At 38.7% G+C, this 16,576-nt stretch overlaps 1 protein-coding gene across 3 annotated transcripts in view; it reads left to right on the top strand.

Annotated features, from left to right (window-relative positions):
• The window catches only part of FAF2 (Fas associated factor family member 2), a 76,871-nt gene that overhangs the window by 41,215 nt on the left and 19,080 nt on the right, over nucleotides 1-16,576 (top strand). For all 3 annotated transcript variants that reach the window (XR_003412841.2, XM_027034998.2, XM_053226236.1), the window contains exon 2: nucleotides 4,107-4,175. Coding sequence is in view for 2 of the 3 variants with exons in the window: in XM_027034998.2 (XP_026890799.1) it covers nucleotides 4,107-4,175 (69 nt within the window). In the remaining variant the exon portion in view is untranslated. The remainder of the gene's footprint in view (nucleotides 1-4,106; nucleotides 4,176-16,576) is intronic.

Genomic DNA, 16,576 nt, shown 5'->3' with positions numbered 1-16,576 from the left:
GAGAAAACAATTTTAGTTTTTAAAGATTGAGTGGCCATTACACCTTGAGAAGAAGGCAGAAGTAGAGTCTAATTCTTAAAGAGAATATGTACAGAAGAGGAGGGAACCCTGGACATTGCAGTCTTCTGCAGAAGGCTGTGAGGAAATTGGAAGTTAAGAAGGAGCCTATTATAAGCCAGAAGGCAGCAGCCAAATTGGTCAGAGGCCTAGAATGGTCAGGAACTAAAGTCCTTACTGTCAGAGCTGTCAAAGCCAGTGGTACTCAATAGAGCTTTTCAATTTCAGTTTTGAAATTTGCACAGTATTTTATTATTTTCTTAATCTTAAATTATTTTTTAAATTTTTTTTGAGAGAGAGAGCACGTGAGTCGGGGAAAGGGACAGAGAGGAAGAGAGAATCCCAAGTAGGCTCCATGCTCAACCTCACATGAACTCAAATTGTGAGTTCATGACCTGAGCCAAAATCAAGTCTTGGACCAAGCTTAACCACCTGAGCCACCCAGGTGCCCCGTGGTACTTTAAACATTAAAAAATCAAAATTTGTTGTGGGACTTTTAAAAAGTAAACAATTTTGGGGTGCCTGGGTGGCTCAGTCGGTTGAGCATCCGCCTGTGGCTCAAGTCATGACCTTGCAATTTGTGGATTCAAGCCCTGCATTAGGCTCTGTGCTGACAGCTCAGAGCCTGGAGCCTACTTCGGATTCTGTCTCCCTCTCTCTCTGCCCCTCCTTGGCTTGCATTCTGTCTCTCTCTCTCTCTCTCAAAAATAAATAAACATTGAAAATTTTCAGGGGTGCCTCAGTCGGTTAAGCATGACTCTTTTTTTTTTTTTTTTAAACGTTTTTTTTTGAGAGAGAGAGAGAGCACGAGCAGGGGAGGAGCAGAGAGAGATGGAAACAGAATCTGAAGCAGGCTCCAGGCTCTGAGCTGTCAGCACAGAGCCCAGGGCAGGGCTCAAACCCCGGAACCAGGAGATCATGACCTAAGTTAAGCCAAAGTCTGATGCTTAACTGAGTGAGCCACCCAGGAGCCCATGCTTCTGACTCTTGATTTCGGCTCAGGTCATGAACTCACAATTTGAGTTCAGGCTCCCTCATCAGGCTCTGTGCTAACAGTGCAGAATCTACTTGGGATTCTCTTTACCTCTCTCTCTGCCCCTCCCCTGCTTGATCTGTTTCTCTCTCAAATAAAGAAACTTTAAAAAAATTTTTTAAATAAAAATAAATAATTGCATACCTAACTAATCCAGACTTCTAGGTGTTTGTTTGTTTTTAAGCTCTGGAAAGGGCAACCAGCCCAAACTAAGTCCTTCATGGTGCACATAAAGGGAGCTAAAATCTTTTAGAATTAAATCCTAAAGAGTTAAAATGTGTCTGGTCCATGGTTATGGGGTCAGAATCAATGTAAGAACCTTAGGCTCCTGATTCAGAAGTGCATGTTATCACATTTTTGTGAGATTGAGATCAGTGTCTTTCTTCTGTTGCTTGCTGGTTGTTAGGAGAAATTTCTTGAGGATAGAGACTGTATCATCTCCATTATCATCTCCGTATCTCTTGGATGTAGTAAATAACACACAGAATAGACAGTAACAATAGACATTTGTTACATGAAAGGATGGATGGATGGATTTGGCTTTTGTATTAGTCCTCAAAAAAAAGTCTCGGATTTAGCTTTGTGGAAATTCTGGTCATTAGATGTACATATGAACTGTTAGATTTATTAAGTATTGGACACCAAAAGGGAAACAGTTAGCAAATAATCTAGAAAGAGAGGCTGGGGCCACATTATAGGAGTACTTGAATGTTAAGCTAAAGATTTTGGAATGTATTATCCAATCAACTGAAAAGTTTTGAGCCAAGGAGTGATACACATACATGCATGCATACACATATACATGATAGGAAGAATAGTTAGAAGGAGAGAGAAAAATTATTTTGACAGTTCACTTGAAGTGTTGATTAAAGATGCTGGCTGTGAGAAGGGAAATGTGGTTACAGATGTATATAGAAAATGGCCAGAACTTTATTGCTGATGAAGTGTGGAATTCAAGGGAATAGAATACTCAAAAATGAAGCTGAGGTTCCAGATGTCATCTTTGCCTATATATTTTGGAGGGTGATAGTGTCATTAACATATGTAGTGGTTTTAAATGATGCATTTGAGGTACTGATGCCACATGTGGGTGAAAATGTTGAATAGGCTATTGGAAATGTGCTGCTAAACGTCAGAAGAGATGACGGGCCCAGAAATTGTTTAGGAGTCATCTGAGTAGAAAGGGTGGTTGAAGTCTAAGGATTAAATGACATTGCCAGGGCATCTGGGTGGCTCAGTCAGTTGAGTGTCCGACTTGATTTCAGCTCGGGTCCTGAGATTGAGCCCCATGTTGGACTCCCCACTGAGCATGGATCCTAAAATATTCTCTTTCTCCCTCTCTCTCTCTCTCTCTTGCTCCCCCCCAGCCTCCCTCCCTCTCTTCCTCCCTCCCTCCCTCCTTCCTTCTGCCCCTCTCTCCCACTCACTCTCTCTTAAATACACACACACACACACACACACACACACACACACACACACACACACATATATGAGATTGCCAGGGAGGGAGGTATAGAGAGACAAAAACCAGGGACACATCCATAGGGAAATTCCATTTAAGAGGGGTAGAAGAGGAGCCAGAGAAGAAACAAAGTGAAACCTGAGAATAGTCCAAGGAGAAGAGGGTAGGGGAAATACTTTTCATAGGGAAACATGAGTAACAAACTTTTTATTAAAAAAATTTTTTTAAATGTTTTTTATTTATTTTTGATGGAGAGAGAGAGCATGAGTGGGGGAGGAACAGAGAGAAAGGGAGACACAGAATTTGAAGCAGGCTCCAGGCTCTAAGCTGTCAGCACAGAGCCCAGTGCGGGGCTCGAACTCACGGACTGTGAGATCATGACCTGAGCCAAAGTCGGACGCCCAACTGACTGAGCCACCCAGGTGCCCCAACAGACTTTTTTTAATAAAATGTTTTGGGGCACCTGGGTGGCTCAGTTAAGTGTCCGACTCTTGACCTCGGCTCAGGTCATGATCTCTCAGTTCATGGGATCAAGCCCTGCCTCGGACTCTGTGCTGACAATGTGGAGCCTGCTTGGGATTCTCTCTCTCTCCCTTTGTGCCCCTCCCCCACTCATGTGTGCTCTCTCTCAAATTTTTTTTAATTAAAAGAAAATAGTTTACACACAGTTCGTATTATAAGGTAGGTTATATGACAGTAGGTAAAATGACATTTGGGGTGCCTGGGTGACTCATTCAGTTAAGCATCCAACTTCTGCTCAGGTCATGATCTCACGGCTCATAAGTTCAAGCCCTGCAAGCCCCGCTCTGTGCTGACAGCTCAGAGCCTGGAGCCTACTTTGGTTTCTGTGTCTCCCTCTCTCTCTGTCCCTCCCCTGCTTGCACTCTGTCTCTGTCTCTCTCAAAAATAGTAAAAAATCGAAAAAAAAGGGGATGGTATTTTGCAGGAAACTTGTATTATTTTATTATTATGTATTAACAGAATTTTTGTTGAACATTAACAATATTCAACATATTTTTCTAGACCTAGTGGTTGAAGAAATCTTTATAATTTTTTTTTAACGTGTATTTTTGAGAGAGTGAGAATGAGCAGGGGAAAGGCAGAGAGAGGAGACACAGAATCTGAAGCAGACTCCAGGCTCTGAGCTGTCAGCACAGAGCCCCACATGAGACTCGAACCCACGAACCGTGAAATCATGACATGAGCTGAAGTTGGGTGCCTAACCTACTGAACTACCCAGGTGCCCCAAAATCTTTAAGTTTTTAAACTTCAGTTTGAGAGGAGAAATTGATTTTAATCAATAATCATCTTAATTGAAAGCCTTGAGGTTTTAAAGGGTAAGAAACTCCATGTTTTTGTTCTATGGCAGTAATACCTGCTATAACAGACTGGATAAATTCTGAACAGTGAAGTTTTTACCATACTGGAGCATTTACCTTCAGTACTTTTCAGTGTAGTTTCCACACAACATTCATAAGTATTAGGGATAAAAATATCTACATATTTACTGATGATTTTTCCCTAAGTAACTTTTTGGTTTTTCCTTCTTTTCAGGATCTGACTGGCATAGAATCTATGGATCAATGTCGCCATACCTTGGAACAGCATAACTGGAACATAGAGGTATAGTATGATTCATTCTGAGCCTATTTTTTCCCCCTAGTTTGACAGTGAACCAAAGACATGTATTTTTCCACAACAGAAATCCTTTCTTTTTATAGAAAATTTTTTTTAATTTACAATTCTTTAATCTTAAAAAGATTTGTGGGGAAGATAAAAATTATGATCAAAGCTTTATTATAAAATTTTATAAAAGATGGTGACCAGATCCTTCTGTGTAGTGTCCCTCCCTCTTATTTTTTTCTCAGTGACTCTTTGGAAAAAGTTGGTTTTTATATATTTGGTTTGAAACCAGATACCTTAATGTGAACTTTCTTATTACATATTTCGTAGTTTATTTTTTTGGATTTTCTAGGTAGTTGTATCATCTGCAATTCAATGATTTTTTTCAGTATATAGATCTTTTGTTACTTGATCACTGAATTGCTAGAACGTCCTAACAATGTCAGTTAATAATGGTAATAGCAAACATCTTGTCCACCCTATAATGCCTCTGATGTTTTATTATTGAGTGTGATGTTAGTTGTTGTTTGGAGACAAATCACTAGAATTTAAGCTCCATGTAAGTAGAAATATTTATATTTGGTTTTGTTAACTGCTGTCTTCCTAAGAGCATCTAAAACTGATCCCAGCACATCATAGACTCTCGATAAATATCTGCTGATTGTCTTCCAACCTTAGTATATTCATATGATCTCTGGTGAGATTACTGTGTTTTAATTATAGTATGTTATTTGAATTGGGTGCTAGATTTCTGAAAATGTATTCCTAAGTTATATTTAGTTATTCAACAAACTTTTAAGCTCTGGAATTATACCAGAGAACAAGACTAATAGCCTACTCCCATGAAATTCTAGATATCATGAAATTCTAGATAATTTCAATTTGTAATAAATGCGGTGAATAAGATGAGTGTACGAAATGTAACAGGATCTGGGAAGTTATTTTAAATAAGGTGGTGAAGGGGCAGCTGGGTAGCTCGGTTGGTTGAGCCCCCGACTTTGGCTCAGGTCATGATCTTATGGTTTGTTAATTCAGGCTCCACATTAGGCTTTCTGCTGTCAGTGCAGAGCCTGCTTTAGATCCTCTGTCCTTTCTCTACCCTTACCCTGCTTGCTCTCTCTCTCTCAAAAATAAATAAACATTTAAAAAATAAATAGGATGGTAAAGAAAGGCATTTCTGAGGAGGTTGTATTTGAGCTGACACCCAAATAATGAAAAGGGATGATGAATGTGAAAATCTTGAGGGGATTTTCTGCATTTTAGGCAGAGGAAATGATCTGTATGATAATTTTGTGCTATCTCCTTGTTAGATTTTTATTTCAAACATAAGGTGGCTTTATTAGATCACGGGCTTGATAAAATGAATTGAGAAGGGTATATATATAGCGCAGATTTGAAAGAAAGCACTTGAAACTTTGTTTCTGCCAGTTCTCTATTAACTTTTTCATGTTTTCCCATCATTCACAATTTCTTTGTTACATCTTTTTATTTATTTATTTATTTATTAAGTTTCCTTATTTTTGAGAGAGTGAGCGGGGAAGGGGGGGGAGAGTGAGAGGGAGAGAATCTTGATGCTGTCACATGCTGTCAGTGTGAAGCCTGACTTGGGGCTTGATCCCATGAACTGTGAGATCATTACCTGAGCCAAAATCAAGAGTTGAATGTTTAACCAACTGAGCCATCCAGGCACCTCTTAGCTACATTACATGTTTCTTGATGAGCTTTCCTAGGAGATGCTTTTTTCTTAGATATTTCCAAGGTTTTTAGCATAGGCTATACAAAGTAGCATGTTTTCTACTCTCTTTTGTATCTGTTCTATTATCCTCTCATTGTTTTTATTATATTTTCTTTTTTAAAAATGAGACTTGCTGGAGACTGGTTTATTTTAATGTGTTTGGTTTATAAAAAGCTCTTGTATTTATCAGTTCTTATTTTCTTCTTTCTTTTTTATTTTTTTAAGAAAAATCTGTTCACCCTTTTGTAGATTCATATTCTTTTTCTTAGCATTTGATTTTTATAGCTTGGTTAATTTATTTGTATTCTTCCTTGCATTGAAGGCTCTGAATTTTCAGAAGAAAACACATTGTTAAAGTTTTGATTTTCTTCTTTGACCCAAGGGTTATTTAGGAACATATTTGGAGTTTGTAGTAGCTCGTTCTTTTGTTTTTTGTTTACCTTTTCATATCAGTCTTTCATTTTATTTCATGTAGGTATTTATTGAGGTCCTTACAGCTTTTTTTTTTATTTAAAAAAAGGTTTTTTTTTAACGTTTATTTTTTGAGAGACACAGAGAGACAGAGCATGAGCGGGAAAGGGGCAGAGAGAGAGGGCGACACAGAATCCGAAGCAGGCTCCAGGCTCCGAGCTGTCAGCACAGAGTCCAACACAGAGCTCAAACTCAAGAACCGCAAGATCATGACCTGAGCCAAAGTCGGACGCTCAACCGACTGAGCCACCCAGGTGCCCCGAGGTCCTTACAGCTTAATAATGTTCCATTAACATTACGAAATATATTTTTTTAATTAAATGTTTTAAACTTAAAGAAAATACAGAGATAAGGGGAACAACCATGTACCTTCCATCCAGCTCCTGAAAGCCAGACATTTTGCATTACTTGTTTAAAATTTCTTTGAAACAAATATGGATAAACTTAAACCCCGTGTAAGTTGCTTACATGTCATCCCTGTCCAACCCCCTACCTTTCTATTCCTTCTTTCTGAGAAGTAACCACTGTTGGCAACTAGATGTTTATCAAGGAATGTGGGTTTTTATTGGATAAAGGTTCGTGTCTGTATTCAGTCAAGATTATTACATGTATAATTAAAATTTGCTATTTCTTTTCTGTTTACTTAATGAGACTACTGGACATGATGAACTTGAATGTGGTTTCATAGATTTCTTTATTTCTTACTGATGATTTTTTTTTTTCTAATTATAAAAATAATACATGTCTTCCCAGAATTTGAAACACAAGAGTTGATAAAATTGAAAATGAAAGTTCTTGGTAATCACACTTAAGATAACCACGTTTGATGTTTTAATGTATGTCCTTCTGGACCTTCTTATATGTGCTGGAAATATATGTATATGCTTTTCCAGTGTTAAAAACAAATATATCAACGAAATGCTTATTTTTTGTACATGCTGTGAAAGGGCAGTCCATGGTGCAGATAAAAAGCATTAATACATTTTATGTCTATTTTCGGGGAAATACTTCCTTACTCTTGTATAGTTTGACTACTTTATTTGACACAGAAAGACAAGTGGCTGTTAGAGCTTTTTTATAATATCTTTTAATATCAGATGATGCTTTTTGTTTTAAATTCTACTTTGATGTATTAATACTGTTGCCCCTGCTTTTCTTTATTTTTTTTTAATATTTATTTATTTTGGGGAATAGGGGAAGCAGAGAGAGAGGGAGACAGAGGATCTTAAGCAGTCTGCACTGACAGTGAAGAGCCTGACCTGGGGCTTGAACCCATGAACCATGAGATTATGACCTGAGCCAAAACCAAGAGTTGGATGCTCAACCATCTGAGCCACCCAGCCACCCCACTGCTTTTCTTTATTGATTTTCAGTTACCTGGTATAATGTCAACCATCTTTTAATAGGAAACAACTTATCAAAATATTAGAAGCTTTTTGCAAAAATAACTGCACATGTGCATACCCACACAAAGAATTCCAAAAAACGTAAAGAATTAAAGCTGTAAAAAAAAAAAATCAATAAAAAAGGAAGTAAGTGTTCTCCCTTAATTCCACCACTTCTTAGATAGCTGGTGTTAAGTTTTAGTGTATAGCCTTTCAGACTTTCTAAGTTTTTTTTAATGTTTTTATTTTTTTTTTATTATTATTTTTTTTTCCAACGTTTTTATTTATTTTTGGGACAGAGAGAGACAGAGCATGAACAGGGGAGGGGCAGAGAGAGAGGGAGACACAGAATCGGAAACAGGCTCCAGGCTCTGAGCCATCAGCCCAGAGCCTGACGTGGGGCTCGAACTCACGGACCACGAGATCGTGACCTGGCTGAAGTCGGACGCTTAACCGACTGCGCCACCCAGGCGCCCCTTTTTTAATGTTTTTATATACTGGAGAGAGAGCGCGCATAGCACACGTGTGCACGCAAGTTGGGGAAGGGCAGAGAAAGATAGGGAGAGACAGGATCTGAAGCAGGCTCCAGGCTCTGAGCTGTCAGCACAGATTCTGATGTGGGGCTCGAACCGACAAACCGTGAGATCATGACCTAAGCCAAAGTCATACACTTAACTGACTGAACCACCAAATGCCCCACCTTTCAGACTTTTTATATGCATTTAGATGACTACATAAATTGAAATATAATTTTCTTGTTACACAGGTGGGATTATGCCACCTTTACAGCTTTTTTCACTTAAATCTGTTTCGGTAATTCATAAAAATAATACATGAACTATATTAAAATCTGGTTTTAAAAAGTTTAAAGCCTAAGATGAAATATGAAAAAAAAAAAATCCCATTCGGATCACTTTCCTACTGCAATCTTTTAGTCCTAAATCTCCAACATAGTGATATTAACAATTTTTTTGTTTCCACATACTTTTATGCCTAAAACTCTATGTATATTTTCCCCGAAATAAACCAGAGGTTCTCAGACTTTGTGGTGTCACTCTTTATACTTAAGAATTATTGGGAACCTGGGGGTGCCTGGGTGGCTCAGTTGGTTAGACATCCAACTTCGGCTCAGGTCAGGATCTCACGGTTCATGGGTTCGAGCCCTGCATTGGGCTCTGCGCTGACAGCTCAGAGGCTGGAGCCTTCTTTAGATTCTGTGTCTTCCTCTATCTCTGCCCCTCCCCCGCTCATGGTCTCTCTGACTTTCAAAAATAAATAAACATGAAAAAAAAAAGAATTATTGGGAATCAGGACACCTAGGTGGCTCAGTCAGTCAAGTGTCTGACTTGGGCTCAGGTCATGATCTCATAGTTAGTGAGTTTGAGCCCCACATCAGGCTCTCTGCTGTCAGCACAGAGCCCGTCTCCATCCTCTGTTCTCCCTCTGTGCCCCACCCCCACTTGTGCACGTGCTCTCTCTGTGACTCTCTCTTTCAAAATAAGTAAACTTAAAAAAAAAAATTATTGGGAACCTCCATAGAGCTTCTTTTTATATATGGGTTATATCAGTTGATATATTAACATATTACAAATTAAAACAAAAATTTTTTAGTTCATCTTAAAAATAATAAACTCATTACATGTTAACATAAATTTTTGCAAATCTCTTTAATGTTTGGCTTAATAGAGAAAAAACTGTGACGCTTGGGTGGCTCAGTCAGTCGAGCATCCAACCTTGGCTCAGGTCATGATCTCATGGTCTGTGGGTTTGAGCTCTGTGCTGACAGCTCAGATCCTGGAGCCTGCTTCAGATTCTGTGTGTCCCTCTCTCTCTGCCCCTCCCCCACTTGCACTCTGTCTCAAAAATAAACAAACATTAAAAATAAGTAAAAAATAAAGAAAAAAACTAGATTTTCTTATCTGCTTCTGCCTCTGATCTCTTGTGATACATAATCTTATTTTTAAATTAAAAAAATTTTTTTAAGCTTATTTATTTTGAGAGAGAGGGAGAGAAAATTCTAAGCAGGCTCCATGCTGTCAAGGGGAGCCTGTTACAGGCTCAAACTCATGAACCATCATGATCTGAACTAAAATCAAGAGTGGACCGCTTAACCGATTGAGCCACCCAAGGCACTCCATGATGCGTAGTTTTGAAGTATATGAGGAACATCCAGTTCCACATAAGATATAGTTGGAAATGGGAAGAGTATTTCAACAGCCTTTTCAGATAACCATGGATGTTCTTTGATAGTGTGATAAGTTTCTTAAAGGTTAGTTGTAATATGGAATTTGAAACCATACCAAGGAACTTTTCATTCTCTTTTACGTTGAAATCTATTGATCTGTCTTGCACTTTTTTTTTTTTTAAGTTTATTTTTAGAGAGAACACACATGCACGCATACCTGTGCAAGCAGGGAAGGGGCAGAGAGAGAGGGAGTAAGAGTATCCCAAGCAGGCTCCACACTGTCAGTGCAGAGCCCAATGTGTGGGGCTCGATGTTGCTTACATTTCATCCCTATCCAACCCCCCACCTCCTTTCTATTCCTAATTTCTGAGAAGTAACCACTGTTGACAGCTAGGTGTTTATCAAGAAATTTGGCTCACTAAATGTGAGATTATGACCTGAGCTGAAGTCAAGAGTCAGACGCTTAACTGGCTGAGCCATCCAGGCCACACTACGAATGGTCTTTTTAATGTAGTTAATAGATGCTTTCACACACAATTTTCTGAGAGGCATCACTTTTCTTCAGTTCTTTTTTTGAGGTCTAGTCTTAATTTTTGTTTTAATTAAAAATGTTTTTTCTTGGTGCACCTGGATGGCTGCTTGGGATTCTCTGTCTCCCTCTCTCTCTCTGCTTCTCTCATCCTCTCTCTCTCTCAGTAAACTTAAAAAAATGTTTTTTATTGAAGTATAATTGACATGTAATGTTATTAGTTTCAGTTGCACAACATAATGATTATTTTTATATATTGCAAAATAATCACCACAGTAAGTCTGGTTACTATCTGTCAACATACATAGTTACAGACTTTATTCTTGTGATGAAAACTTTTAAGATCTAGTCCGTTCATTACCTCCCCCGGCATCCTTGAAGCCCCCTGGCTACTCCTCTAGCCCCTCTTTGGCTTTGTGCCTTGAGCCTGACTTGGAGAGAATATTTGGGGATAGGTGGGCTTCAGGATGCTGGATCCAGTCATCTTTTTCTTTCTTTCTTTTTTTTTTAATGTTATTTATTTTTGAGACAGAGACAGAGCATGAGCAGGGGAGGGGCAGAGAGTGAGGGAGACACAGAATCTGAAGCAGGCTCCAGGCTCTGAGCTGTCAGCACATAGCCGATGTGGGGCTTGAACTCACAGACTCTGAGATCATGACCTGAGCTGAAGTCGGACGCTTAACCGACTGAGCCACCCAGGCGCCCCAGTCATCTTTTTCTTAAGTTATATGTTTAGTCCTTTCACATGTTGAACTTCCCCCATATCTGTTTCCCAAAAATAAAATGTTCCTTAAAGGCCATCATGAGTCAGAAATGGAACTGGCGGCAGCAGCTATCAGATGAGCTATCTTGTGTCGGCCACCTGCTTTCTCCTCCCATTACTTCTCTAAGTATTGTTGTCTTCTCTAGAAAGCCAAACCACGAGCACCAGTTTACGCATCTAGCAAGGTAGTGCTGGTGGTTGACACAAGGCTCTCAGTTCCTTGGCATGTGAAATGCTCCATAGGACTGCTTGAGTATCCTCCCACCATGGCAGTTGACTTCGCAGTTAACTTGACTCATATCAGTGTTAAGACTACATGTGGTCTCCCCTTTGCTGTCCTGGGCCTCGTGCTTTCTTTGTCACTCCCCTCCCACAAGGTCCTGCTGAAAAGTGGTTGATGTGTCTTGCTTGCACTTTGTGAGGATTTTTGACTGTAGCTTGATTTCATTACTTCAAACATTCATTATTTGGAAAATATTGTTCACTGAATTAATACAGATCTTCCAAATGTTGTTGCATTTTACCATATACATAATTTCATGTGTTAAAAGCACCACCAAACTCATCAGAAAAGCTTTTAAGAGGTATTAGGAAATTGGCAGGTTTACAGTGGCCGATATAAGTTCGCAAATTCTAATTTATAATTGACAATAATTGCTGTTAGTTGTGGGTTTTAAATTAACAGCTTTATTATTGATATGTAATTCACATACCAAACAGTTCACCCATTTCAAATGTGAAATTCAGTAGTTTTTAGTATATTCACATTGTTGCGCATCCATTACCCCCATCAGTTTTAAATATTTTCCCAAAAATGTTTTAAAATATTGAGAACCCCCCCGCCCCCACAAAATAACCCATGCCCTTTAGCTATTACCCTGCTGCTTCTATCCCTCCCTGCCCCTAAGCAACTACTCCTCTACTTTCCATTTATAGATTTCCCTTTTCTGTACTTCCATATGAATGGAATCATAGTATGTGGTCTTTTGTGACTGGCTTCTTTTACTTAAGATAATATTGTCAAGATTCATTCATGTTGTAGCATGTATCCGTACTGCATGCCTTTTTTTGTATTGTGGTAAAATGTACATAACATAAAAGTTTACCATTTTTTTTAAGTTTATTGTTTAATTTATATCCAAGTTGGTTAGCATATAGTGCAACAGTGATTTCAGGAGTAGATTCCTTAATGCCCCTTACCCATCCCCTCCTCTCACAATCCCTCCAGCAACCCTCTGCTTGTTTTCTATATTTAAGAGTCTCTTATGTTTTGTCCCCCTCCCTGTTTTTATATTCTTTTTGCTTCCCTTATGTTCATCTGTTTTGTATCTAAAAGTCCTCATATGAGTGAAGTCATATGATATTTGTCTTTTCTGACTAATTTCCCTTAGCATAATACCCTCCCATTTCCATCCACGTAGTTGCAAATGGCAAGATTTCATTCTTTTTGATTGCCGTGTAATATTCCATTGATTGCCGTGTATACTCCATACACACACACACCACATCTTTATCCATTCATCTTTTGATGGATATTTGGGCTCTTTCCATACTTTGGCTATTGTCGATAGCACTGCTATAAACATTGGGGTGTATGTGCCCCTTCAAAACAGTGCATCTGTATCTCTTGGGTAAATACCCAGTAGTGCAGTTGCTGGGTCATAGGGTAGTTCTATTTTTAATTTTTTGAGGAACCCCCATACTGTTTTCCAGAGTGGCTGCACCATTTTGCATTCCTACCAGCAGTTGCAAAGAGATCCTCTTTCTCCACACCCTCGCCAACATCTGTTTGTTGCCTGAGTTATTAATGTTAGCCATTTTGACAGGTGTGAGGTGGTATCTCATTGTGGTTTTGATTTGTATTTCCCTGATGATGAGTGATGTTGAGCATCATTTCATGTGTCAGTTGGCCATCTGGATGTCTTCTTTGGAGAAGTGTCTCTTCATTTCTTTGGCCAGTTTCTTCACTGGATTATTTGGTTTTTTGGGTGTTGAATTTGAGAAGTTCTTTATAGATTTTGGATACTAACCCTTTATCTGACAGGTCATTTGCAAATATCTTTTCCCATTCTGTCGATTGCCTTTTAGTTTTGCTGATTGTTTTCTTTGCTGTGCAGACGCTTTTTATTTTGATAAGGTCCCAATAGTTCATTTTTGCGTTTGTTTCCCTTGCCTCTGGAGAGGTGTTGAGTAAGAAGTTGCTGCAGCCGAGGTCAAAGAAGTTTTTGCCTGCTTTCTCCTCTAGGGTTTTCATGGCTTCCTATCTTACATTTAGAGCTTTTATCCATTTTGAGTTTATTTTTGTGTATGTTGTAAGAAAGTAGTCTAGGTTCATTTTTCTGCATGTTGCTGTCCAGTTTTCCCAGCACCACTTGGTGAAGAGACTGTCTTTCTTCCATTGGATATTCCTTCCTGGTTTGTCAAAGATTAGTTGGCCATACGTTTGTGGATTCTGTATTCATACGTTTCTGTGTTCTGTATTGTGTTCCGTTGATCTGAGTGTCTGTTTTTGTGCCAGTACCATACTGTCTTGATGATTACAGCTTTGTAATACATCTTGAAGTGAGACATTGTGACGCATCCAGCTTCGGTTTTCATTTTCAAGATTGCTTTGCCTATTCAGGGTTTTTCTGGATCCATACAAATTTTAGAATTGTTTTAGTTCTTTGAAGAATGCTGGTGTTATATTGATAGGGATTGCAAAAGTTTACCATTTTAATCATTTTAAGATTACAATTTTGTTGCATTAAGTACATTATTGTGCAGCCATTACCACTATGTTTTCAGAATTTTTTCATCTTCCCAAATTGAAACTCTGTACCCATTAAACGATTATTTCCCATTATCTCCTTTCCCTGCCTCTGGTAACCACAATTCCACATTTTATCTTTATAAAATTTGACTATTTTAGATACCTGATGTAAGAGGCATCAGACAGTATTTGTCGTTTTGTATCTGGCTTATTTCACTTAGCATTATGTTTTCAAGATTTATCCACGTCATGGTGTGTATCAGTACTTCATTCCTTTTTATTGTCAAATCATATTCCTTTGTATGAATATACCACAGTATCTTCATTCATTAGTTGATAAACGCTTGGACTGTTCCCACTTTAATCTATTATCAATGTTGCAGGGAACGTTAGTGTGCAAGTTTTTGTGGAGATGTATGTTTTCATGTCTCTTGGGTGTATAGCTAGGAGTAGAATTGCTGGCTCCTATGACAACTCTATGTTTAACCTTTTGAAGAACTGCCAGACTCTTTCCAAAGAGGCTACACTATTTTACATTCCAGTAGTAGTGGATAAGGGGTCCAATTTCTCCACATGTTACCAACATTTGTTAATATCTGTCTTTTAAAATTTTATTTTTTTAATGTTTTTATTTATTTTTGAAGGAGGGAGAGAGAGACAGAGCATGAGTGGGGGAGGAACAGAGAGAGGGAGACACAGAATTCGAAGCAGGCTCCAGGCTCCGAGCTGTCAGCACAGAGCCCATTGCGGGGCTTGAACTCACGAACTGTGAGATCACGACCTGAGCCGAAGTCGGACGCTTAACTGACTGAGCCATCCAGGCACCCCAATATCTGTCTTTCATATGATAGCCTTTTAGTGGGTGTGAAGTAGTATCTTGTGGTTTTGGTTTGCATTTTTCTAATGGCTAATGATGATAGAGCATCTTTTCACGCGTTTGTTGGTTGTTTGTAAATCATCTTTGGAGAGCATCTATTCAAGTCTTTTGCCCATTTTTAAATTGGGTTATTGTCTTTTTGATGATGAGTTGTAAGGGTTCTTAATATATTCTAGATGCTACACTCTTATCAGATATATGATTTGTAAATCTTTTCTCCTATTCTGTGGGTTGCCTTTTGACTCTTTTGATAGTGTCCTTTGATGCACAAAAGTTTTCAGTTTTTTTGTTGTTTTGTTTTTAAAGTAAGCTCCATGCCCAATGTGGAGCTTGAACTCCCAGCCCTGAGTTCAAGAGTCAACATGCTTTTCCAACTGAGCCAGCCAGGTGCCCCAAACGTTTTCAGTTTTGATGGAAGTCCCAGTTTATCTAATGTTTTTCTTTTGTTGTTTGTGCTTTTACCATCATATCTAAGGAACAATTGCCTAATCCAGGGTCATGAAGATTTTCACCTATGTCTTCTTTTAAGAATTTTATAATTTCAGCTCTTACATTTACGTCTTTGATGTGTTTTGAGTTAATTTGTGTATATAATATGATTTAAGGGTTCAAGTTCATTCTTTTGCATGTTAGCGTCCAGTTGTCCCAGCATCATTTGTTGATAGACTGTTCTTTCCACATCGAATTGTGCCTTTATACTTGAAAATATGAAAGCTTAGAGAACTGCCTGGCGTTAGCCACACTGCAAAATTTAAAGCCAACTATCACGGTGAGAGAACACTCAAGTCCTCACTTCTTACAGCAACTGTAGTTTCCCAAAACCACTCTCAGGTTTGATAATTCACTAGAAGAGTTAACTAAGAGCTATTATACTCATGGTTACGATTTATTGTAGGGAAAGGGTATAGATTAAAATCAGCTAAAGGAAGAGATCTATAAGGCAGAATGTTGAGTTCTAAGCACAAAGCTTCAGTATTCCTCTTTCATGCAGTCAGAATGCATTATCCTTCTGGCAAAGATTTGTGACATTATGCATGAAGTATTGCCAGTCAGGGAAGCTTACCTCAGCTTCAGTGTCCAGAGTTTTCATTGGGTCTTACTTACACAGTATAATTGTTTTTGATTGATTACCTATGATTGAACTCAGTCTCCAGGTCAACTGATACTGCATTACCCACAGTCCCCACCCTAAACCCCATGGTTGACCTTTCTGGGGTGGCAGTCTACCCTATCAGGTATAGATTATCTCCCAGAATCCAGAGCCAAATACCAGATCTTTTTTTGGACACAGTGAAATTTTTTACTACACTGGGACAAGTATCCATTTTCTGGGGCAGAGTTAATAAGAGAATAAGGCGTTTTACTGAATATCCTCTGTCAGGATTATATTAGGATCTTTATGTATGTACATCTTACTAAATTTTCAAATTCACCCTGAGAAATACTGTTCCTCCTTTTTGCATATGAGGAAACTGAGGCTCATAAGCCAAGTGACTATTGTGAGTGGTGGAGCTAAGATTCAGACCTAAGTTTCTGTTCCAAAGCCAAGCCCTCCACCAAACACTGCTCATCAGAGTTGCTCCATCAGACCGCTCTAGGGGCACTTCCTACATTGTATTCTCTGTGGATGGCTTTCCTTCACACAGTGAAGCACCTTGGATCCCAGCCACTCTAAATAATACATACCATCTGAATAAAAGCAGT

The sequence above is a fragment of the Acinonyx jubatus genome, chromosome A1, assembly GCF_027475565.1.
Source record: "Acinonyx jubatus isolate Ajub_Pintada_27869175 chromosome A1, VMU_Ajub_asm_v1.0, whole genome shotgun sequence".
Taxonomy (NCBI): domain Eukaryota; kingdom Metazoa; phylum Chordata; class Mammalia; order Carnivora; family Felidae; genus Acinonyx; species Acinonyx jubatus.
The sequence above is the reverse complement of the archived record's forward strand: the minus strand, read 5'-3'. Positions and strand labels throughout refer to the sequence as shown.